This window comes from Vicugna pacos, chromosome 14, assembly GCF_048564905.1.
Source record: "Vicugna pacos chromosome 14, VicPac4, whole genome shotgun sequence".
Lineage (NCBI taxonomy): Eukaryota > Metazoa > Chordata > Mammalia > Artiodactyla > Camelidae > Vicugna > Vicugna pacos.
Window position 1 is genome coordinate 10,438,573 of NC_133000.1, and position 24,921 is coordinate 10,463,493.

Genomic DNA, 24,921 nt, shown 5'->3' on the forward strand with positions numbered 1-24,921 from the left:
AGTCGTATCAGCAAAAGGCTCCCTTTCCTGAAATCCTTTAAGATGTATGACTCTCTCTATGCCAGTTACCGGATAGGGACTTTTATGATTGCCTGTCTCCTTGACAGTGATAGAAACTGCAATCCTATTCGACTCATCTGATGATTTGGCACAGGATTGAGAAAGGAAAGGAGAGAAATGCTAAAGGAGAGACGTCCGAGGCGAAGCTCGTCACAGGACGGGGCGATGCCCCCACGCGGCTCAGAGCTGGGCTTGCTTTGATGCATGGGGGCTCGTGGTTTAGAGTGGGGGCATCGCGGGACTCAAACGATGTAAGAGGGGAAGAAACTTGGAGGAAAGACGCTTTTGCCTGCAGGGAGAGGTCCCTGAGTCCCCAAAGAAACTGCGTCCTGGAATCAACACAGACACAAAAGTTAAGGGCACCACACCTGCCTTTCCCAGATGGGGCTCCCTGCGCAAACGCCTCCTCCTCCTCCAAGATTTTCCTACGCTGGCGAAGCTCCTCCCTCGCCAGAGCGGGGTTCTGGTCCTAGAGCTCAGCGCCCGCAGGAGCGGCGGCTGGGGGGCGGAGGGGAGTGGGCCCCGCCATTGGTTGTGCAGCCGGAGGGGCGGAGGGAAGGCTCCAGTTGAGCTCGGCGCTCGCCCGTGCGCCCGGCCGCGCGCCGCACCCGAGCGCCCCACATCCCCGCGGAAGGCTTCGCGGGCGCGGATCGCCAAGACCCGGGAGCCCGCGAGGAGCTCGGCGCAGCCCCGTCCCACCCCGAGCGCAGGAGCTGGCGGGGGAGATCCGCGCGTCCCGGCCCGCAGGTCAGTGAGGGGCTCCGGACGCCGCACGCAAGCGCAGGCAGGGGAGTGGGGAGCCGGGGACCCGCGGGGTGCCGAGCGCTGGAGGAGGGCTTGCCTTCTGCGAGGCGCATCCTGACTCCTCGTCTGGGGCGACTTCGGGTCCCGAGGCCCCGTTCTCAACTGAGCCGCCTCGCAAACTCCCCGGCTCCCAGCGGTTTGGCTCCTTGCTCTGGACACCCCCGAATCTGGCCCCTTTACGCCAGTCACGTCCTTACGGCTGGCGAGTAGCCTGCGAAGCCTGGGTCTCCCTATTCTTGGGGTGGCTACATGGGGCTACAGTAGGACACAACGTCCTTGGTGCTGGGATGACCCGCTTCTGTCCCGAACACAGGGAGCCGGGGAGGTCTGCCCTCGTGTCTGCCGCTGCAAAGGCTGACCGATTCCTCAGTGCAAGCGCAGACAGGTATACACTTTGCAGAGCGTGTTTCTAGGTGCATTCTGGTTATTTCGCCTTTGTAGTGTGTGGGGTCTTTCCTGTGTTTGGCGCCTACCTGGATTTCTAGGGTCATCCGTCCTTTCCCGGGGACTCGCCGCGCGCACACGGACTGCCCGCTTGGTACCTTACCTTGCTCGCGTTGAGTCTTTCCCCCCGTCTTCGGCGACTTCAAATCCAGGGAAGTTCTACCTGGCGCTGAACACGCTGGCGTTTCCCAGTGGTGGTTTCCCGAGTTCCCAGAAAACCTAGTAGGAAACCGCGCCAGCTACCTTGCCTTTTCTCTTTTCCCTGATCTGATGAGTCGCTGGAATCCTGTGTTTCCTTGCCGAGGTGCGTGGATCATGGGCAAATTGTTTGAGTTCTAATTGAGATGGGAGGTGTGATGTGCAGTCCTGCGGGGAGTCCTTCATTTACAGAAACATCTTGTTGAGTACCAGATCGGGTTAGCAGGCTGCACCTGCTCGCTTTCCACCGCCAGATGCCTGGGGCCCCGCTGGTCCTGGGTTTGTGTCAGACTCTGAAGACACGATCTGTTTCTTAATGTCCTTCATTTGCTCTGCCCGTTCAAATTCCTTCGGAAAATTTTCTGCTAAAATACTTGGGTGGTTCTTTGCGGGAGATAATGGTATCCGATGGCTCCAAGACGGCTCAAAGCCATCGCCTTTGGTTCAGTTCATACTACAGGTGCGAAGGGCGGGAAATGGGCAGCGATTACGTCCCAGGCCCGACCCGAGGGAACCACTCCCCAAGCTCTTTCTCCGCAGGTGCTTTTCACTTTAGATTTCCCATTGTCATACATTGCCTGTCAATAGGAAAAGAGGCAAGATAAGCGACACTCTTTTCTTAAGAGGTTTACTTCTTTTGGGGGTAGGGGGAGGTAATTAGGTTTATTTATTTATTTTAATGGAGGTACTGGGGATTGAACCTAGGACCTCCTGCATGCTAAGTATGCACTCTACCACTGAGCTATACCCTCCCCCAAGATCCCAAGAGGTTCACCTCTTAATGCAGTCTTGCAGCCCAATGCATCCTCAAAATTAAAAAAAAAAATTAATTACCTTCTAGTCTGAGTGTTATAGTTTCTTTGTGATCTAGCTCCTAGACATGCTTAAATTCATTTTGTGACTAAAATGCTTTATTTTGTTAAGTATAAAGGCATCTTGCCCCTACTCTCACCCCCGCCCTCCACATGTATACTCTTTATAATCAGGACGTAGTTGATCCCTAATATAAATGGCTTTTTGAAGTATGTGTGAGTGAGACTGGTAACTGAGTTGCACTGACATCATCCCCACAGGGCATGTCCCAGTCACCTTCAAATGCTGGGCATTGTGGCAATGGGGAACCGTTTGCCGACCTCAGAAGTATTCTGGGAATAGTGAGTTCCAGAAAATGGGTTTGAGGCTTATTATTTATTTGACTTATTTATTTACTATTTTTGATTCCTCCACATAAGGCAAAGTGCTTTGAAGAGCTCACCACACACGTTCATGGTTCTCACTAAAGAAGCCTCATGTAAGGTAAGATCTATTCTGTTCTCCCTGCTGTTGGTTAATTTAACAGATTTTACTGGATGTCTGTGATGTATAGAGAGAAATAATGGTATGATGGTGTGTGGCAGCAAATCTATCAGAGGGTTTCTTTGCAGGTTTCCTGAGTTTTTCTTTCTCTTTTTTAATGAGGGCAGATGAAGGCTGACAGAGCTGATTAATGAGAATGATTAATCATACTAATCATTAAGTAAACTTGGACTCATACATTAGAATAAATGTATGAATGAAAGATTAACCCATCACAGGCAAAATTCTCTTATTTGGCCTCTATTCTAGATCAAGTCTCAGCCCGTTTGATAATATTCCTTCTTCCCTGGGCTCACTCTTCTCCCTGTGCTTGTATTTTAATATCCTTTTGTTTGTTTGTTTGTTTGTTTTTTGCTTTTTAAAGAAAAAGTTTGTAGAATTTATGTATTTCTATATTTAAACATATTTTTATATTTAATTAGTTATAACAGAAAAGCAAAATTATGGCTGCATTTTTGTGTTTTGCTCATTTGGGTTTTTTTAAATAGTAATTTAAGAACCTGGAAAAAAAGTCTTTGACATCAGGGGCCATTCAGTGAACTTTGTTAAATGAAACTAGAAGCCAAAAAGTAGTGAAACTAGAAGCCAAAAGGAGAATGCCATTTTCTTCAAATAGATATGTATGGATCATATTGCTTTATTATATTACTACATTAACACAAAGCATCACAAACTTAACTTTTATAGACTATTTCATAACTGTTCAAAATGACAACTAAAAATAATGCAGCCTTTAAGTTAATTAAAGGAATTAGGGAACCCAACAGAAAGGAAGTTCAAATTAAGTGCCTGAGTGGCAGGATTCCTTTTTGCTAACAGATGTACCTAGAGAAATCCAACCAAGGGGTTAGATGCAGTAGTCCATGATACCACATGTGGACCTGCCTTTGATTCAGAACTAGGGAGTCCATCTGTGCATCCACTGGCCTTTTCAGCTCCAGGGTAGCAGGCTACTGTGCCCCGTTCTGGGGCCTCACCACCTCTGACTCTGATTTGTGGCAGATATGTCCATGGGACAGAGTGTTCTGGGGTCTCAGTCTCATGACATACAACCCCTCCTGCAAGAGCTCCTTATGAACAGAATCCACACTCATGCTAACATTTGGAACCAAGAAATAGTCATTATTTAGCCTGCACTAAGTTTTGATGATAACAACCACAAGAAAATGGAGATTCTGAGTAGTCAAGTAACCATATGCAATTTACCAGTATCTCTAAATGTGAAATGGCACAATCCAGCCAAAACAGTGTCACTATTTCAAACCTCTGAATTCACATCAGGAACAGGATGGGCTGTCATTAATATTTCCTAAATTATCAACTATTAAGTTGTATTAGGATGGGAGATCAGTCAGTCCAGATCTACAATTTGTATTATCGGCTTGATCACTGTCGCTGATACTATTATAGACAATAGTGAACAGGTCTGGAAATTGTAAGCCTATAATAGTTCTTTTTAAAAGGGTAGCTTCAGAAGGTAACAGGCCCAAATACAGTTTTTGATGGGAATCAAAAAGATAGGTGGCTGTTAAGAACCTGTTTCAAACTCAGAAAGACAGGAAGATGACTTAAACCATGGTTAAAACATGAGAGAAGTTCATCTGGGGAACTTTTAACCTATAGATTTGCTTCCCAGAGGTAGCCAAGACATCAGCTTTCCCGATTCATCTGCCACAGTAGTCCGGTACTGATCAGAAGTGCCTGGCAATCTATCAACTGTTGCCAATTAAGCTGGTTTAGTCTTATTCGCTTTCAATTTTCTTGTGCCCAGGATTATAGCAGAAGGATTTGCTCTTCTCATTTCTTAAATAGAACATTCAGAACATGCTATAAAATGCAACTGTAACAGAAAGCACAGTCAAGTCCTATTGGGCAGGTTCACTTACTGCCCTCAAGCCTGAGAGACTTAAACTTTGAAATGAAGGGTACATACGAACCATTTCAAAGGCTTGTGTTAAGTATATATGTTACAAAAAAAAAAGGAGGAGGAGTAGGAGGAAGAGAAAGAGTTCTGGGCTTAAAAACCAGTTACATTTTCACTGTATAAGCTATAATTAAATTTTATTTCTATTTCTTAATGAAAATACCTGTATTTTTTCTCATTAAAATTCAGTTCATGTTCTTTGAATCAAAACTCAGTACAGACATGCACAAAATAGAATATGAACATACCCAGAATATCACCCGCTAACAAAAACATATGTTAACAGCATGCTGCATAACCTCCTATTTCCTTCAGTTTAGTGTAGTTTAATTTAGTCTGGTTTGGTTTGGTTTGATTTTTGCATGCCTCTAAAATTGTGTATGCATGTGTAGTTTCAGTAGCCGTACTAGTAGTTTTTATTTTTTTTACAAAAATGGAATAATACTATGCACGGTTCTGAAGCTTACTTGTTGACTTTTCCATATATATCCAACATCTTTCCATGTTAGAAAATATAACCCTCTTGATTACATCAGAATCCTCCATTTATTCGACCGGTCCTTGACTCATGGACATCTTGGTAGCTCCAGTGTTTCACTACAGAGCATATCTTTGTGCATGTGCCTTTTACATTTGTCTTGATTTTTTTTCCCCATAGGGTAAATTCTCAGAATTTCTTATTTATATTATTAGCCTATAATGCCAAACACTTTTGGATAAAAAAGGAAGCACTCAATAATTTATCCAACAAGTAGTAAATGTTCCCCACTGTGACCTGGGGTATCTTCTATATGCCTGACAGATTTTTTGCACTTAAAAAACAATTTTTATTGTTCTTTAATATTCATAAAGTACACAAGTACATAATTTATGATTTGTGTGTTCAATCTGAACACACCTATGCAAATGGAACCCAGGTCAAAAAATAAAATATTTACCCAGTATCCTCCTTTGTGCCCCTCATATGCCTTGGCAACCAATTGATCAGTCCAACGCTTCCTCATGAGAGAGTTCTTGGTGAGCTTGTTGACCTTGATTTTCATGAGTCAACTGGTAGATTATTGGCACTGTGCCTTTCAGACTGACAGTGGAATACTGATTGACGCTTCTCAGACCTTCAAAAAGACTCCTTGTCAACAAAGTTGGCCTAGTTCACTGGAATTAATTTCCAAGATCTATCATTCTGTCCTCTTATCACTTTATCATCCCTATCAGTTTTGGCCTCAGATTTGTCCACTGGACCCTGCTTGGCACACACTTGGGTTCACATGATGAATTAATCTCTGGATAACAAAAGAAATCGGTTAACTTGTTTTTCATATGGTTTGCCCTTGTTGGCCACCCAGCTCAGCTGAGTAGAGAGTGGATTTAGAGCTGGAAAGGAGTTGTGGGCCCCCAGTTTATGGTTTCTGTCACCAGCTGTCTCCTGCCAGCCCATCAAAATTTACTTAACTTTTGGAGACCGCAGTTTCTTGATTTTTGAGGACTTCCAGCTCCTTGATTCTATGAAAAACATTTTCCTTTAATGTCGCTGTTGTTGTTTGTTTGTTCGTTTTTATAGAGGAAAGTTAATACTGAGAGAGACCATATGGAAAGAAGGAATAAGATACATGATAAGTGCTTTAAGTCAGTTCCACAAAGAAAGAGGAGAAAAACGTGTGCTTCTGCTGTGCTGCCGTGTTTTCATTCTTTTTATTATGCTTCTAAGAAGCTGAGGTCTGTATCTGTTTCTCAGCACAATACTGCTGAGGAGCTCACTGCTCCCATCACCGTGGCTATGATCTCGATGAAGTGCTACTCTCAAAGGCAGGTGCACGCACCAGTGTCAGCCCTTGAATTGTTAACTACTCATTCACCACGACAGATGGAACTTGAGCCAGACTATAAATCAAATAAGGCACTAAACACACTTTTTACTTTAGATGACTTTTTTTGCAGTAAGACTTTCTTGATGAAGGAAGCCATGTTTTGCAAGCTCCTCTTCTCACAAGGACTCATGACCCATGTAGTCATGAGGGAGCCAAGTGGCTACTTTGAGGAGCATAGATCTCTAACATGGGGCTTTGTAGTTAAACTGAGAAAGTTATAAAAATGTAAACATTTTCTGTGCTGATTTTCTATTGAAACTGGGTTTGTTTTTTTTTAATCCTTGAGACAGACAGAGCACCATGGCATACGATGTTCTTGAGTGCAGTAAATGATCACACCCTTCCCTGCAATGATCAGAAAGTGGGTATTGTCCTTGACCCTTTTTATCTCCACAGACAAGCACAGGGACAAGCGCTGTGATTATAAGGGACTTGACAATTTTCAAAGGATGTGATTACCGTAAAGTTTAACTTAATACTTTAAATTAAAACCATGCATCTTATTTCCACATCCAGTCAGGTTCTCCCTGACTCACCAGGATAAACTCTCTTTTGATTTTTATTGTGCTCTTCAGAATACATTTGTTACCACTGTTTGGCTATGTTCAGGGTGATGTATTTCAGCATTAACGGCAGATTCCTCTGTCCTTTCCTCAACTATCCCAGTGGAAACGTGACTAAATAAAACCTTTGTTGAATATTGTTGAGAGACACAATTGCTTGGTAAAAGTATGGTTGGAGTTTGCTCTGGAGCCTGAACCATTAACTTTACTGCCATAACATTTTATATTGCCTTAATATTTTATAAAAATATTTATAAATTGAGAGAGTGCTCATTATTTTTCTTTCCTATTGAATAATTACCTTTTGACTAATCAGTATGATTCTTATATCAGATCATTATTCATTCATTCAGTAAATATTATCAGGCATCTAAAAATAGAACAAGTAGGGACTATCTCTCCAAGAAGCTTCCAGTTTCTTCACTCCTTTATCCTTTCATTCCTGCAACCATCCAACAAATACTTCTAGAGCATCTTTATACCAGACATTGGATTTATGGATAGAAAGATTAGTCCTCTATTCTAACAGTTCACAGTCCAGCAAAGCAGACCAACAGGTTAAAAAACATAGTAAGTATAATAAAATGTGAGAAATTCTGGTGTAAAAAAGTATAGCAAGTATCCTGAGAATGCACTGGAAGGAGCCAGAAATTTGCACAGACAAACCAGGTGGGGATTTATATTATGAATGAATAACTCAATGAGACAGAGGAGGGAAGGTTTGAGTAGCGTCTTGAAGAACGAACAAATTGGATTTGGGCTGGAGTTAGGGAGAAGACATGCAAATATAAGGATTAAACATAAGGATTTTTTTTTTTGGACTCTGGGCAATCTAAAACAGCTTGATATGCCTGGAACACCATTCTTAGAGACAATGAGAAAAACGAGATGGGAAAAGTAGCATGTGGCCATAGAGTAAGGGACATATAATATAAGACAGATAACATAAAAAAGGTTCATTTTTTTAGATTTTTTTTCTCAAAATGGTCACTATAAAAATTACATGTGTATTTGACTCACACACATAATATTTTCTCACCTTCCTGTACATTACTATGTGCAGGAATAGTTAACAAGTGGTTGTTGAATGAATAATTGAATACATCAAAGAATACAATTTTTCTTAACCAAAGGATATACCACTGTCCCACTAAGTGCATAATGAGTTGCTTTTGCCCATTGAGGATCCTGAGTTAGTCTTAATATCTTTATCATCTCTCCCCTGTTCTCTCTTGAAGCCATTTGTGTGTGTTTAAGTGACAGCCGGTCAGGACTGTCCTTCTACAGTACCATCTCATCACGCTCCAGCTTGTCAGGGAATATCTTCATGGCTATACCAGCAGCTAAGTCTCATCCCTTTAAACCTCACTCTTGTATGAAATTAAAGCGAACCAAAAACACTCTTTACAACCTCCTTTCTCACCAATGCCAAAAGAGAGTCTTAATGCCATACATAACAATTCATGCAGCTCTCAGTTATTGAGAATTTGACTCCTTCAAAGTCAGTTTCTTGAATACCCATCGTAACCTCTGCCATAATAGCATAGTGAGAACTTACTTCAGTCAGTAGAAGGTAGACTATGCTGCAATAAAAAATAAGCCAGTATTCTCAGTGGCTTAAAACAATAGAATTGATTTATTGTTCACACTAAGTGTTAATAGAGCCATCAAGGGGTGAAGGCGCTCACGGTGCTCACCCAGGAACCCAGACGAACAGAAGCTGGCCAGTACTCACAGTTATTGCAGAAGAAGGGAGGAGTGTAGTAAATCTCATACCGAATCTTACGTTTACTACCCAGAAGTGGCATATGTCACTTTTCTCAAATTTACTCACTGAAACAAGTCACCCTAATTTCAGAGTGAGTGGAAACACACAATCCTACCACGTGCCTGGACAGAGGGAAGAATGGCAGAAGCACGTGAACATCACTAAGGACCACAGGTCTCAAATTTATTCCTCTTTTACCTTCATCCTGCCTGGAGAGAAGAAATGTAATTAACGTAATGTTTGGAGAGATATGGATACAGATTTCAATTCCAGTCCCACCTCTAAGTGGCTGGGTGACCTTAGGCAAGCTTTTAAATTCTCTGGTCCTTAATTTTCTCATATGTTAAAGAAAGGTGGGGGAATAATATTAACTACAGTAAAGAGCTGTGGAGATTAAAGAAAATACACATGCACCATGCACATGCGCCCACACACACAGCTAGTACATGCTTCTATTTAATAAATACTGGCTGCTATCATTCATCTTGTTGTTGTTGTTTTCCAGACTAGTTTGTCTGGACATTCTTTCTCCTACACAAGCAACCCGGGTCTACCTTCCCCTGCCTATCACGTGCTGAAGACCTGTTCCCATTCCATGATGACTTGGGGATACTCCCACCATCCCCTCCCCTCACCCCCCCCCAACTCTTCTGGCATGATGCTCCCTACATCCCAGCGCACACCGCTGAAATAAAAGAGAACTAAGACTAGATGTAAGAGCAGTGAGTGATGTATGAATGTGTGTCTCTGACCAAGGCTATTCCTACAACTAAACAAAAACACAGAACATACAGCCTTAAAGGGCAGTTGTCTGTTTACTACAAATAATTCCCAATTACTTTTCAGATTTACCTCCTTGCATTTTAAAGTTGAAATACATTCTGGGCGAATTGGAGCCTACACTTGTTTATTGCTTCCATATTGTCTTTGACAGATTCTGGTCCTAAGTTGTTATTGCAAATGACAACAAGCTGCTGAGGATGTGATTTCCTCCCACATTGACAGCCCACTATATCATTTGTTCCATGTTACAAGGAACATGTAGACATTCTCTTTGTTAGACCAGATCTTTGAGTTCATCGTGCTGCCAGAGACAGAGAGAGGGTATAATGAATGAGAGAATATTAAGGCAAGCTCTGCTGCTCAATCCACACAAAGGATTAGCAGGACCACGGGAAGTCCCACATAGGAACAGGCTTTCCTGATGAAGATCACAGTGTCCTCTTTTCTATCTCCTGCCCTCCCTGGTCAACCTGGAAATCCTGGTAGAAGAGTAATTTCAGAGCCGTGAAGGAGAACTTTGTCTCCTTGTTAGGCTGATGTTTTATGTAACCTCTGCCTAAAATCTGACTAGTCTGGTACTCATCAATTTAGGGTACCTACCCAGAGCCTCAGTTGTGTGACTGGCGAAAAGCATTGTTAATATCAGTGCTCCCTACTTTTTTCATTTGCAGCTGCATTTTGCAATGACTGGATTCATTTTTAAATTGTTTATTGGCTCCTATTCCAAAAGATACTGACTCCAGACTGAAGAAGAGTTCATGTGGTTGGGTTTAGCCTCTTGCCACACTAGAGGACTCACCCAACCCAGGGTGATCAGGGAGGTGGTTGCTAGTTTAAGAGTTGTAAGGAGTGTGAGTTCTTTGATCTGCTGAACATGGTGTTTGAAGACTGCTTGACGCCTGCTGCCTAAATCACTTGTGCTGAGTTTATCTGCTGCTTCTGTTTCCTGCAGTCCCTCTACGGAGCCTGGACCTCACTGGCTATTGGGGAGTTTCAGTGAGTGTTCCAAGAGTCCACCTACTCATTAGTTCTCATTAGAAAACTACTCTCTCTCGGACCTTGAGGGTGTTATGCTAAGTGAAATAAGTCAGACAAGAAAGACAAATACCACATGGTCTCACTTGTATGTGGAATCTAAAAACAAAAACAAAAACAAAAACAAAAACAAAGAACAAGCTCATAGATAGACTGGTGGAGGAGTGGGGGGGTGGGGGGTGGGAATGGGTGAAGTGGGTGAAAGTGGTCAAAAGGTACAAATTTCCAGTTATAAAATAAGTAAGTCATGGGGATATAATGTATAGTATGGTGACTAGAGTTAATAATACTGCACTGTATATTTGAAGTTGCTAAGAGAGTAGATCTTAAAAGTTCTCATCCTAAGGAAAAAAAAACTGTGACTATGGATGGTAGCAGATGTTGACTTATTGTGGTGATCATTTTGCAATATACAAATATCAAATCACTACGTTGTATACCCCAAACCAACACATCATTAATGTCCGTTATATCTCTATTTGTAAAAAAAAAAAAAAAAAAGACAAAATTATTCTTTCTTGGCTCAAGATGCCTCCAAAGCCCCTCCCTTTGACTGGGTATTTAACCTGCAGGACAGATATCCTTGGCTGCCTCTGAAGATGACTGATGATATAAGATGAACAAAACTGATATTGCTGATATTGTGACACTTTATACAGAGCTACATATTTGAACATGCATTTCCTGATAACAAGAACATTCTCCTTTATCACACTTAGGAAATTTAATATTGACATACTGTGATTATCCAACGTATAGTCTATGTCCAAATTTCCCCAGTTGTCCTCATCATATCCTTTATAACAAAGATGTTTTTCCTTTTAATTGGTCCAAGGATCTTGCACTGAATTAGAGGATAAATCTTGAAATCTGCATCCTACTTTTTCTTCTGTGAGTGTTCAGCTGACTACTAAATAATGTAATACAGCCAAAACTGGATGTATCCAAAACTTAGCCTGCCTAAGCTGCCAATTGCTAAGCATTATTCTTTTTAAATGCCCATTTCACTGTGGAAAGCATCATCATACTGTCAGCCATAGAGGACTGGAAGAATGAGAGAACTTATTTAGCAAAATTCATGTGTACGTATTATGTGAAGCACTGGGCTAATATCCCAAAGGGATGGGCAATTTACACACTATGTAATCAACTAAAGGACTATTTGTGGTTGTATTATGAGGGACGATGGTTCATTAATTCAAGTAAATGCTGTGCCTTGGGTAAAAATGTCATCGTGTAGAAGACTCCATGAGCTTGAGTCCCTGCTGGGAAATGCAAGACTTAAAACACTTATACATATTTGTCATATTCCAATCCATTTTTAAGGAGTAGGCTATAAAGCATCTTAGTTTAAACAAATGTAAATACATGTCAATAGAGAGAGAGATATAGCGGCCTGTTTAACTGATTTGCTAACACTAAAGTTCTTTCAAACAACCTTTGTCATCACTTGTTTTTTTCCAAGTTGTTCCTGTACATGTGATTTTATACATAGAGAATGGTTTTTAGTTTTTGGTCTATTCTTAAGTTCAAGATTAGAGAAGTGGATACATTAAATAATTTATGTTCCTCTCTTCCATATGCCTCGATTATCAAGATATTTTAAGTGGAAATTAAGTTTGGGGTTTAAGGTATAGAGTGAATGAAATACTTACTATATTTCCTTTCCTGTAAGTTGAAAGTTTACAAGACAAATGAAAATTTACAAGATAATGTACACAAAACAACAATAGAACATTTACAGAAAGATACACAAACAAAATGTTTTTCACTGAGCACATGAGCCTGGATGCCTATGGAAGATGGAGGGAAATGGAGTGAAGACTGGAGAGAAGAAGGAATCAGTGATGACAATACGCCACAAACAGAGGAATATACATATTTAAAAAGGGAGATGATAGTAAAAACAAGAAAAGAAAGAGTGGCATTGGTTGGGAGTGGTACAATCTCACATTTCCCTCTTATTATACCACTTGACAATTGTGGCCTTTGGCCGCCCACTTCAGAGGAATCTGATTAAATTAAGGGTGGACTTCATCAAATGCTTATAGAAAACCCTAATTTCCAAGCTCTTCTCCGTTTCCTTAGAGCACTTTTAGAGACACCCAAAGGCCCCTGGAGCCTGAGAGTCTACCTGCAAAGGTTTAAACAAAACAAAACAATAAAGATTTACGACAATCACAAAATTAAGTTTACAAGAATAATCTTTCCAAATATCATGATCTATAAGGAGACTGTTATGAGCATTTCCTGATTGGACAAAAAATATATTTGATACACATTATTTTAACTGTACGGAAAGATTGAGAGACAATGGAAAGGGGAAAACACCACTCTCTGACTGGAGCATGGCTGACTGAGAATTTTCAAAAACTTATCTAGTCTTATTAAAAATAAGCAAGTTTTTGGTATAAAAATGCTAAATTTAACCAATTCTAGCTGCTCCAAGAATTAAAAAATGTTTTTCTTAATACTCTTTAAAATATTGGAAATGATCAGAGCTGAGTGGAGGGAGAAGATTGAACCTGAAAGTCCTCATTAAAAAAGCTGTAACATCTTCAAAGGCCAATTTTGCTTCTTACCATCTTTCTTTGCACTGATTCATTTCAACCTTGCCTGTGATCTTCAAGTCATTTGTTCTCTGGCTGTTTGCTTTTTCTATACATCAAGTGTTTTGCCAATGACCTCTTCTCCTGCTGCCTACAAGTCAAGTGACTTTCATTGTTCTGCTACTTCTTAACCAGTCCATGTGTCCTTCAACCTTTAAGTTGCCAATTTTCTCACTCTGATTTAGGCTAATTGTGTTAACCAAGATGGGTCCAGTCTTCCCAAAGTGCAGGACAGAGCCCACCTTGGTCTTTTCTAAACATCATAAAAGAATCATGAAAATGCTATGCCTAGAACTGGCTTTATATTTGATCTTTTGATCCAGGAAAGTATTCACTTAAACTCTTTTTTTCTAAGGGAGTGTCATTTTAAAATAATTATTCTTACTAAGGCAGTGATTTGGACATAAGATCTTATCAAGAAATATAAATAAAGCAAAAATTTATTAAGAATAATTGTTCAATTTCCCCAGGAAAATAGTGCTATATAAATGGAAAGGAACTCATATCTGTAATTACTTTTGAGGCTACACAAGATAGACGGTCAAAACAGTTATGTTCATATCCCATCTTGAAATACTTTACTTTTTTTAACTTCACTGAATCTACACTGTTTTGTATACAAAGAAAGGTATACTCTGAATTTTCTGTGAATTATACCTTATGTGGATAACTAATTTTTACAGAATTAGGACAAAATAATTAGTCTAACATAAAAGTCTTCTGAATATAATTTAATCATTTTGCTGAGAAGATATTTTACTGAGCCTGAGGCTAATCCAGAGAGATAGAAGTCATCACCAAAGTAAAGAGAGATTAAGAGATTGGACTGAATCCAAAGCCACCTAATGACCTACCCTAGAAATTGATTTTTAAAATAAATCATAGTTTCCAAGCTATTACTTTGACATATCTTTAATTTTCACCAAAGTACTATGAAAAAGTCTGATTATATTTTCTGATCATTTTTTTGAACCAGAAATAAAGAGGACTGTTCATTTTAATTTTTTTTTTTGGCTTACATTATCCAGTCCAGACCATGAATTCCAGTGCATTATTCAGAATCTTTATCTCTCAACATTTCTTTTCATAAGCTGGTCCTCTGACTCCAGGAGTTGATAGCAGATAGACTGAAGATTTTTTCCTTCCTTGTTTTTTTTGGGGGTGGGGGGGAGGGCGGAGGCTGGATGCAGGGAATCCTAATGTGATTCTACTCATTTTCACTCAAAATTCTTCTCCCAGAATGTTGTATTGATTAAGTAGGAGCAGTTCTCAAATAGGCAAATATATGGAAGGGCTTGATCAGCTTTGAATATGATTAGTAGTACGATAATAAACTTTATTTGCATTATTGCAAGCCCAGGGGTCAGTGTTTGCCCTTGACTGCAAGTGAAGATTTACATTTAGAGAAGAGTATAGTGTTTGCACCAACCTTCTCTCACCTAGCATGACCTAAAAGGCCATTCAGCAAAGAGAAAGCATTAGGAGAAAAGATCATCATGCAATTGAAAAGGAATGGCTCAAGGTCTTGTATAAAGCATGCTGTTTTCTAAGTAGAACTGAAAACAGCCTTGCTCAGCGGTGATAAGTTCCCTTCCAGATTCTGGAAGCGGTCTGTGTGTTCTGCAGAGAAAGTGATCCAGTGTCTCATCTAAAACTGTTCATTACATTTACATTATAATATCACATTTTACATTTGTAGACTGGAAAAAGCCTTTTGTCATGTCATGTTCATACTTTATCGAATCGTTGCTAGTGCTTTGGGAGGACCACCCCTGGAGAATGACACAGCAGCCCTTGATAACGTGAGATGTTGGTTCCACATCAAAAGAGCCAGGGCCACTCTTTAAATAACGTCTGCACGGGACCAAAGCAGCCTGTCCCAGTTTCCCACAACAACAACAAAAAACCTTTCAAAGTTGTTATTCACGTAGAAAAATATTTAAATAAAGGTCAGAAACTCAGAGGTTGCTGTGCCCGATTTGAAGCTGACTCAGGTCTGTACATCACTGTATCCTGGATGTCAAGGCCAGGACAGAGGCTCTGCCCACAGGCTGGCCGCTGGGGGTCTGACAAGGCTTCTGTGAAGGAACTGAGAGAGGAGACCCTTGAGTCAGCTCTTCTTCCTTTTACCAAGTATGGAGGTTCACGCCAGAGAGTATGCTGTGTTCTTCCAGAACTTTACAGTCCTCATCATCCCACGGGAAGGAAGGCTTCCGTCCTTTCAGAGGAGTCACAGAGGCAGGCGGTGACTGCCTTTTGTAGATTTCTTCCCCGCACGGTTCTTTATTCCCAGAGTGACGTGGAAGCAGAGAACTGCTCCCCCGGCCACCCCCGGCCCAGGTCTGCCTGGTCTGTGCTGTCCCTCCAGCTGCCCACCCCCCGGGGCTCACGGTGAGGTGACACGTCCTCCCTTCCTCATGTCAGGAGGTGACTGCCTTTTGTAGATTTCTTCCCCACATGGTTCTTTATTCCCAGAGACAAAGGGAAAGCTGGAGGACCATGAACCACAACATTCTGACAGATTTTCATTTATAGTATCGGGATCTCACTGTCTCATTTTCCTTTCTCAAAAATCACTTTCTGAGAATAGCTCAGGAAAAAAAAAAAAGCATCATGTGGCTTTGGTTGCCACCTGAAATGAGAGTCTGCTGTCACTGCCCCAAGATGGGTCAAGGCTATGCATTTAAGACGAAGTCGCATCCTTCTCTTCTTGAGACCTAATCTGTCTGGGAGAAACAGCCCGAGAAGCAGTATCTTGAAACACACTTGTTCGATTTGGTTTCCACAGCGCCACCCTTGACCTCATTCACACCGTCAGGGGGCCTAAACACACACAGTTTGGGGCATCCTCAGAATTATACATAGACTGTCAAAACATTCCCCAGAGAGAAAGAAGGTTTACCAATTTTTAAAACTCCAGTAAGAAAATGAGGATTCATGTCAGCACATTAAAATCATTTCTAACAGTGCATATACTCTATTGTTTCAAAGCAGAACAGTGAAATGAAATTTGTGTATCTGTTGTTTTTAATTAAGAAGTATTCTGGAAATAATATTAAATCTTAAATATTGTGGGGAGAATGTTTAAAGAAGGTATTTCATTGTGAAATGTCAAGTAAGGATATAAGGTCTCCTTTGTTCATTTCTACCATCTTCCAAGGCCACTTGGAAGGTCAGATGCTTTCCGCAAACCTTCTTGGCCTCATTTGCCATTAACTGTTCTATAGACCCTTGAGGCTCACAGTGAGCTTTTGTCGGAAAGAAGGTGACCTTCTGGATGTGAAACAAACTCTTGGAATATTTACACTGTAAAGAGATTCCTTTGTTCTAGCAAGGGGTATGGTGGCCAATTATGAGCTCTGCCATTGAATTGCTGATACTCCAGTGACACTGCCTGTGCCTTCAGCACTGCCCCTCCCAGAAGATGATACAGATCTGGATAGCAAGAGTAGTTTTAGAAAAAATCAGCCAATTCCAACTGAGTCTATGCCCACCTGCACATGTCAGAACTATTGGACTAGCAGAGACATGGAAGTTCCTCTGGTCTTTCTAGGCATCGAGAAAGAACTATCAACTGGTCCTTTCATTGGATGGCCTTTTATCATTTTCTAATTCCATGATTTTGGAAGTGGTATCATATCCTAACTCAGGACCTCATGGAGAGGTAGGAAAGGTGAATATCACTGGACAAAGGCAAAAACTGAAGAATCAAGACTGAACTGTGGGCCTGTCTGATGTAAGCAGCAGGCAGGAACTAATTACCCACATCTCGTCACTTTTCTCTTCCTACCACAGTTGAGGAAACCAAGAACACCATGCAGGCATGGGTTCTAGTCCATTCTCTGTCTCTGATTAGCTGCGAACCCTGAGTCAATCACAGCGTCTTTGCAGCTCAGTTTCCTCATCTGCAAAATGGGAAGAATACTTTCTGCTCTGCCTCCCCTACAAATTAATTTGTGTGAGAAACACACAAATGCATGGAACCTACCTTCTTGCCCATGTCAGAAAAAGAAGAGGTGAAATCCTCACTACCACACGACAGGAAAGCCGAGACCAGATGGCATAAAGGGTAAGGCTGGGCAGAGCCTAAACTCCTGGCTTACCTTCTAATTAGACACATTCCTTCTGTCAAATCAATCAGCTTCTTTGTTCTGTTTCCGCACCTCAATTGAGGAAGTCCTACCACAACATCTTGAACATCTTCTTCAGTTCAGTCCATGAGATTCTTTCCTAGTTTTCTTTCCTGTAGATCATGCTGCCTCTGAGATGCTGCAGTTTTCCCTACAGATGAACGGCTAGGACAGTTCCAAGCTCCAAAAGGCCAGGTGTTGCCAAATCAGTGTAACACACTTGCGGTCCCACTGTGATTCTCGCTCTCTTTTTTTCAGGCTCGTTGGGAGCCTGTAGCAGCCTCATGGAATTAAAGTCACCAGGCAAGACATAATGAGGAGGAGGAGTCAAATTATTTTAGGAAGTACTGAGACACTTGCCTGTGGCTTCCTCTGAGGAAGATCATTGACCTGCTTGAATGCCGACCGGGGCAGCCCTCTCAGGAGTGTCCCCTCCTTCCCACGGATCATTAGTGCCACTCAGCCCCAGCTGCAGCGGCCCGTGTCAGCCCCTCAAGGACTCAGCCGCTTAATGAGATTTGGAGAACGGAAGGGAAAGGCAAGTTTTCAAGGTAGAGTGAGGGGCAGAGGTTAGGGAAAAGGGAAGCCAGGGCAGAGTGGATGTTTTCGCATCAGCATTTCACTAACATCTGACACCAGGAAATTTGGAAATTTACAACAAAATGATCTAATGCTGTAAAGAGCTAGGAAGAACATCTTTTCTGTAATTCAGAAAAGAGAGTCATCCATTGGGAGGGATCATTCTCCCTCAGGCTGCTTCCCTCCCCCCTGCACACGCTAGGCAGAAACCGGCTGTGACTTCTCCAGTCATGGATGAGAGGGTGTCTGAGACACACAGAGCCCATGCTTGGAGCCTGGAGAATCATGCTTTGTCCCAGGGCTACCTGCCTATCTCAGTCCACTGTTTCTGGTCCTCCTCGCAGGGACCACATCAGGAGGGAGACCATGGCCAAGAGCATCTGCACCCATTCATACACACACACACACACACACACACATTCCACACTAATTATGGCCCAATCTTTACAATTCATAATTGATCCCTATATAACACAGTGAGGGGATGGGGCAGGTGCTGTGCCATTTTCCAGATGAGAAAAATGAAGCTCAGAAAATGTAGGCAATTTGCCCAACGTCCCAAAGATACAGGAGAATTCAGGCCTCAAACTTAAGTCTCTTGACAGCAAAGCGAATACTCTTTCTGCCACTCAGAGGAAATCCAACCTTTATTCTTCTAAAGTAATCTAAAGGTTTTTTTTTTAATAGAGTGCCTAAAATATGCAGAACAAAGTACATAGGTGGATCTAAAGGAAAAGAAATCTGTAGAAATGCCTCCTGATCTCAAGGAGATATATTTTTACAAACAAATCAGCAAATTACGAAAAGCAAACTTCCATGGGCAGTATTTCTCCAAAGTGTGCTAGAAGGAAACACTGGTCTGGAATTGTGCTAGTGGGCTGGAGAGTGCGTGGAATCCATTTTCCGGAGGAGGGAGGTTTGGAGCTAAATTTCTGGGTCCTATTCTCAGAGCATCCACTTGAAGCATCTGTTGAAATCTCAGCAGATGGAACACATCAGAAATGTATTTTCCTTTTTATTTTATCTTTGGTTTCTTGGAGAAACCTGACACCTAGGCTACAGTGGAGATCAAATAAAAGTTCATTTTTATATCATCACTTGTAATATAAAGACAGAAATGTTACTTGTTCCCAGGGAAGTTATTTCCTTCTTTTCCCTCCTCAGTGAGTTTTACACTTAAGCCTTCCTGAAATGAAAACTAGAAATGAGAGTTAAATGTGATTTTTTTCTGAATAATGCACTCAGTTGCTGTGGCTTTTTGGTTTCTGTTTTCACAGTGTCATTGGACAACTGATACCCTGCTACCTTTGTTTGAAAACTGAGAGTTTTTCTTGTGCTGATTTAACTGCCTGCAATTTTTGCTGATGCTCTTGTGACAAAAAGAATGCTGATTCTGTCCTTTTTAACCCCTGTGTGAAACTGACTTAATAGACTGTGCATTCTCTGACCTTCTCTAAAGATGTCTGAACCTGACTCTTCATCTGCATTCTCGGGAAATGTGGAGAATGGAACTTTCCTTGAGCTTTTTCCCACATCCCTGTCCACATCGGTGGACCCATCCTCAGGCCACCTGTCAAATGTCTACATCTATGTGTCAATATTCCTCAGCCTTTTAGCCTTCCTGCTTCTGCTTTTAATCATTGCCCTCCAGAGGCTCAAAAATATCATCTCCTCCAGTTCCTCCTACCCAGAGTATCCAAGCGATGCGGGAAGCTCTTTCACCAACTTGGAAGTCTGCAGCATTTCCTCGCAAAGGTCCACTTTTTCAAACCTTTCGTCCTGAAGAAAATGGAGAAGTCCTTCAGTCCTGGAGCTACTTAAGTCTTCCCTGGGGGGAGTGTTGCACGAAGCAGGTGCCTCATGAGAGAAATGCCCGTTTTGTCCTTTTCCATCAATCAGACCTGTTTCTCCCTCTCCTTCACCCCTGATATCTTTTTCTGCTCGTGATGCTTTTTATTTGGGAATGTAGGAGTCGATGCTGACAGAAATGCATGCAAGGTGCAGAATTTCACATAATCCACTTGGCGAAACTGGAGCTGGCTTCCTCTGGGTGGATCAGGCCACCCTGGTGGACACCTGAGGCAGAACTCACCTGGGGCGGCCGTGCAGTGGATGCTGGATCTGGACTCTGCACGTTGTTCTCTTCCGAAACTGTGAAATCCACTGAGCCAGCAGAAACTGGCAAAATTAAGACTGAGCTATGTAGAAGATATTTTCCATATTTAAAGGATACAGTAGAAACACCAAACTTTAAAAAAAGAGTCCATTTAGATTTCATGTATAATATCTCTAAAACTGGTTAGCAAAAGTATGCTGTTTTATTTCATTTCACTGTAGCAAGTGAAAATCATTTTTATTGATGAATTAAGTCATATTTGGAAAAGTTCTGGAAGACTTTAACTTTTAATGGCAAGATGAATATGTGTTACAATGCAGTCTGTCATGTATTTCTGCCTCTTGAGGGTTTTTTTCCTATTTATGTTATAATCATAACACCCCTACATTTGTGGAATTCTTTGTGATAATTGCTGTTGCTATTACTAAGAGAGGCACCAGAAGAGAGACCAGGAAGTTTATTTTATATCTATAATTTCCATCAGCAGGAATCACACATATGGAAAATATTCATTTAGTCGTATTTTATACAGAGTAATAATGCCTAGCAGTCGTGTAAGTATGCTCCTTTTCTCAGTTTCCTAGTCTTTATCCCTTTGGTGCAGAATTGTATTAAGCTTTCAAAATGTCAGGTGTTTGTTCAGTCACATTAGGTTGCAAAACTTAGAAGACTCAATTGCTAATATCCATGTTACTATATACTCCATGGACGTTATGTGTCTCTGATAACGTGTCTCACTGTTATGTGTTAACACAATACACTACATTAGGATTCCATGATGTGGATTTATGTTTAAAAACTGTAGACACCAAAGTTGGGTAGCTGCTGGGAGATGAGTGATCCTGGACACTACCAGACTGTGGTCAGCCAAGCACATCTGAACTTGGGGGCTTTGTCCAGAAAATGAGGCACATGTGTGAGCACAGATGTGGAATAAGGGGCGGGGGATCGAGCCACCCCTAAAAAACAAACAGGGCAAACAAACTACAGCTTCTTAAGAGTAAGAATTTTAATTTGATCTTTAAAATAAATGGTCCACAGCATAAACACTGAACATATTCAGCCTTCAAAGCCCACTGTATCATGCTCCTGTCTTCCCATGACAACCGGATCCTTCTTGTCCAAAACATTTACTCATCTTAAGTGGTGGGGCAAACAAACTACAGCTTCTTAAGAGTAAGAATTTTAATTTGATCTTTAAAATAAATGGTCCACAGCATAAACACTGAACATATTCAGCCTTCAAAGCCCACTGTATCATGCTCCTGTCTTCCCATGACAACCGGATCCTTCTTGTCCAAAACATTTACTCATCTTAAGTGGTGGGGCTTCAACCCACCTTTGGTTTGGTGGCGTGTCATCTCCATCCAGTAATTGAATGGGATAAAGAATCTACCACTTTAACAGGTCATTCTTTTCCTTCTAAAATACTGGTAGAGATGCGTTTGGGCAGTGAGGATCAGAAGGTTTCTTTCTTTTTTTTTATCCATAAGCCTCACTTAAATGAGACCACACTGAAAGATTTATATATCAAAATTCTCCCCAGACACCCAAAGACCTGCAACAGGGCTGCTGCCCTAAAATGTATAATTAGTGAAAATTTTGCTTCTGCTGTCATTTTAAAACACAGCAGTGTGTTAGAGTGTTATTATGTAGTATAAATGCTGGACTAGAAAAATGCTGCTATTTTAGACCATTATCAGCATTGTGTGTATGTGTGTGTGTGTATGTGTGTGTATACACAACACATTCTCAGAATATATAGTATATATATTCACACATCCCAGTTGTGTGAAGGCTGCACAGGAGTACAGAGGCATCTATATTATCACTTTTGCTCTTTGATTAATCTTGTGCTATTTTGGTTACGAAGGAAGAAAGGATATGGATGAAGTGACTTTTAAAAATAAAGGAGAAAATGTGCCACACAACAGGCTAATCTGAGTGTGATCTGTTCTAAGGGGTAACTTTATACTCTTTCCCCCGGAAGAGATCCAAAGACTTCTGAAAGTTAAACTGTTTTTTTTTTAATCTGCAGGCACACGCCCTCCCCTTCCCCGCTCCCCCATCACAGTGGGTCCCACTCCCCAGGTTAAGTAGAGTGGTTGGGAGCAACATTCAAAGATGTAAAATAGGATTTGTCATTACCAGCTTGTCAAGATAACAGATTGGACAACTTGAATCTGTGTTAAGAAGTTCAGAAAGGTGGGAAGACTGGTTTATAAATAAAGGAATCAAGCCCACTGAAAGCCTGGCTCTTCTCTTATTGTTCTCAGTGAGATGGTCCACAAGCTTCTCTCCTAGAAAGGCTTTTTCATCACTTCCTCTCTGAAGCAGAGTAACTCATGAGCCAGCGTCCCAAATGTCAGCCTCTCCCCACCCTGAAGGGTCCCCTCCCTCTGGGGCAGTGAGTCCCATACTTCCCTGACCAGAAGAGTCACCTGGATGCTTAGAAAACATTCAGGTTCCCAAGGAGTAGAGCCTTTAGCAAGGACCTTGGGTGATGCTCGTGGCCAGTGGGACACACTGTGGCAGAGGAAGGGTCCCATTTATTGCTCGAGTATATTTATGGAGGATGGGGTGGTGGGGAGTGGTCTTACCTCTGGACCACTGCCTACGTAACTGCTGTTTCAGCAAGCTACCTGTCCCCTCTGCGCACACACAGCTCACAGCCCCGCCCACCAGAGTCCCTCACTTTCTCTGGGCTCTGAACCCCAGGCCACCCTCACACTGGGTTCCGTGAAGGGGACCCGAGGAAAGTCACATCCCTCCCTTCTTCCCCATCACCCCTCTTCCACACACTGGGTTAGAAGATTAGGGGGTCACCAATGAGATTTATAAAATGAGAGGAAACGTTTTACATGGTATCCTAACTAGACGATTCCCACAATCCAAAGGAAAACATTAGCCCACGAATGATCATTGAGTGAAAGTGAGACATTCACAAAGAAGAACGCCAGTTTCTAGACTTTCTGCCTAAAGTTTGCCTTTCTGCACTGAAGAGGCTCCCACTTCAAACCAATGCCTGGTCCCGTGTTCCTTAGGAAGTCCTCTGGGATCCGATCCATCCTACTTGGTACAACACACAGAACCCAAGTTTCAGGAGTGCATTTCGTAGAGCCCGAGTCACTCAGGACAGAACGGGGTGCACATGGAGGGCGTGGAGGGGGGGTTCTGCGGTGGGGAGGGGGCGAGGCTGAAGCAGAAAGGCCAAGGGAAGAAGCTCTGGGGCCCCAGGCCCGCCCCTCTCAGTGTCTCCCCCTGTGAGAGGTCACTGTGCTGCTCTTTCTTCCTGGTCACCAGAGGGCAGCTCCCACTGGTGTGTGAGTGCACACACACACACACACACACAAGCATACACTCTCCTTCACGCACATGAATTTCCCAAGAGCAAACAACAGTTCTGTGTTCAAAGTCCACACGTCCGCTTCCACGGCCTGCTGACCGCAGTGTAAGCCTGCCCCGGAGGGCAGCACAGCACACTCGCTTTCCCTTGCTTATTCTTCAACTTCAAACCCATGCCTAAAACACCTATATTCCATCAGAGACAATTCCTAGTCATACTCTTTTAATACAACAGAGCTCACTGACCCCTGTAGTCATTTCACATCTGACTATTCAGAGACCTCATCAAACCATTGCAAGTACTGGCTGCTTTTCTTTGTCTTCGATCTGATCCACTCCAGGGAGGGTGTGTGCCACCCTGAATGCCATAGGGAGACACTGTTATCATTGGGCATTTATTAAATAAACAAGTAAGTCCACTGTCACCAGGCACAGCAAACAGATCAGTTTCTGCCTAATCTAGTGAAGATACAAAAACAAATGAACAAACAATATGTATAATTACACTCCCACTTAGCACTACAAATGAAAAGAGCGAAGTGATAGGCAAGAAGGGAAACTACTTAAGATATGGTGGCCAGGGAGGGCCTTTTTGATGAGGTCATATGTAAGAACTGGGAAGAATAGCTTCTCAAAGTCAGTAGCATGTACAAAGGCCCTGTGGCAGGAAAGGTCTCAGCTCGAATGAGCAGAAGTCAGAGTGCTACGGTACAGAGCGTGAAGCTGGAGTGGCAGTGGGCAGGGGCAGACTATACAGGGCCTGGTAGGTTATAGAAAGGATTTGAGTTTTATTCGGAGCACAGGGGGGCATCCATTGAAGGATTCTAAACAGAGAAGTTAAATAATTGAATTTATACTTTAGAAAGATTACTCTAGCTTCTTTATGGAACACAGACCAGAGATGGCCAAAAAGTTCTATTCAGATCCACCCTGGGTGGGATATGGGAGTGGGTGGAGACTTGTTCTCCCGGCTACAAATATCTGTTCATCTTCTAGCCATGGAAACGGTCTTAGCTCAGAATGAGTGTTACCACACACCTCCCCTCCTCCTCCACTGCTTTCACCACACACTCACCTCTCTCCCTCCTTCTCCCCGCCACACACACACACACACACACACACACATCCTTTCTCAGATTCCCCTCCTCACTTCTCTTCTCTTGTCCCCATTTAGCCCTTGTATAAAGTCTTTCAATCATTTTCAGTCCACGTAACTCTTTCTCCAGTATTTTTAACGTGATGTGTGACTAATGTTCCAATAAAACTCTAATACTGCAGTAAAGTTGACACGCTTAAAATGCTGCTCCTTAAAATTCTATTCCTGAAAAAGCTGTCCTTC

The 24,921-nt window shown here is 42.1% G+C and overlaps 1 protein-coding gene across 1 annotated transcript; it reads left to right on the top strand.

Annotated features, from left to right (window-relative positions):
• The first annotated feature begins 673 nt into the window (after positions 1–673).
• Positions 674–22,165, top strand: SERTM1 (serine rich and transmembrane domain containing 1). Its single transcript, XM_072937363.1, has 3 exons — positions 674–807; positions 2,739–2,802; positions 19,399–22,165. The coding sequence occupies exon 3, from the start codon at positions 19,581–19,583 to the stop codon at positions 19,902–19,904; it is 324 nt and encodes a 107-aa protein (XP_072793464.1). The 5' UTR covers positions 674–807; positions 2,739–2,802; positions 19,399–19,580; the 3' UTR covers positions 19,905–22,165.
• The last annotated feature ends 2,756 nt before the right edge of the window (positions 22,166–24,921 follow it).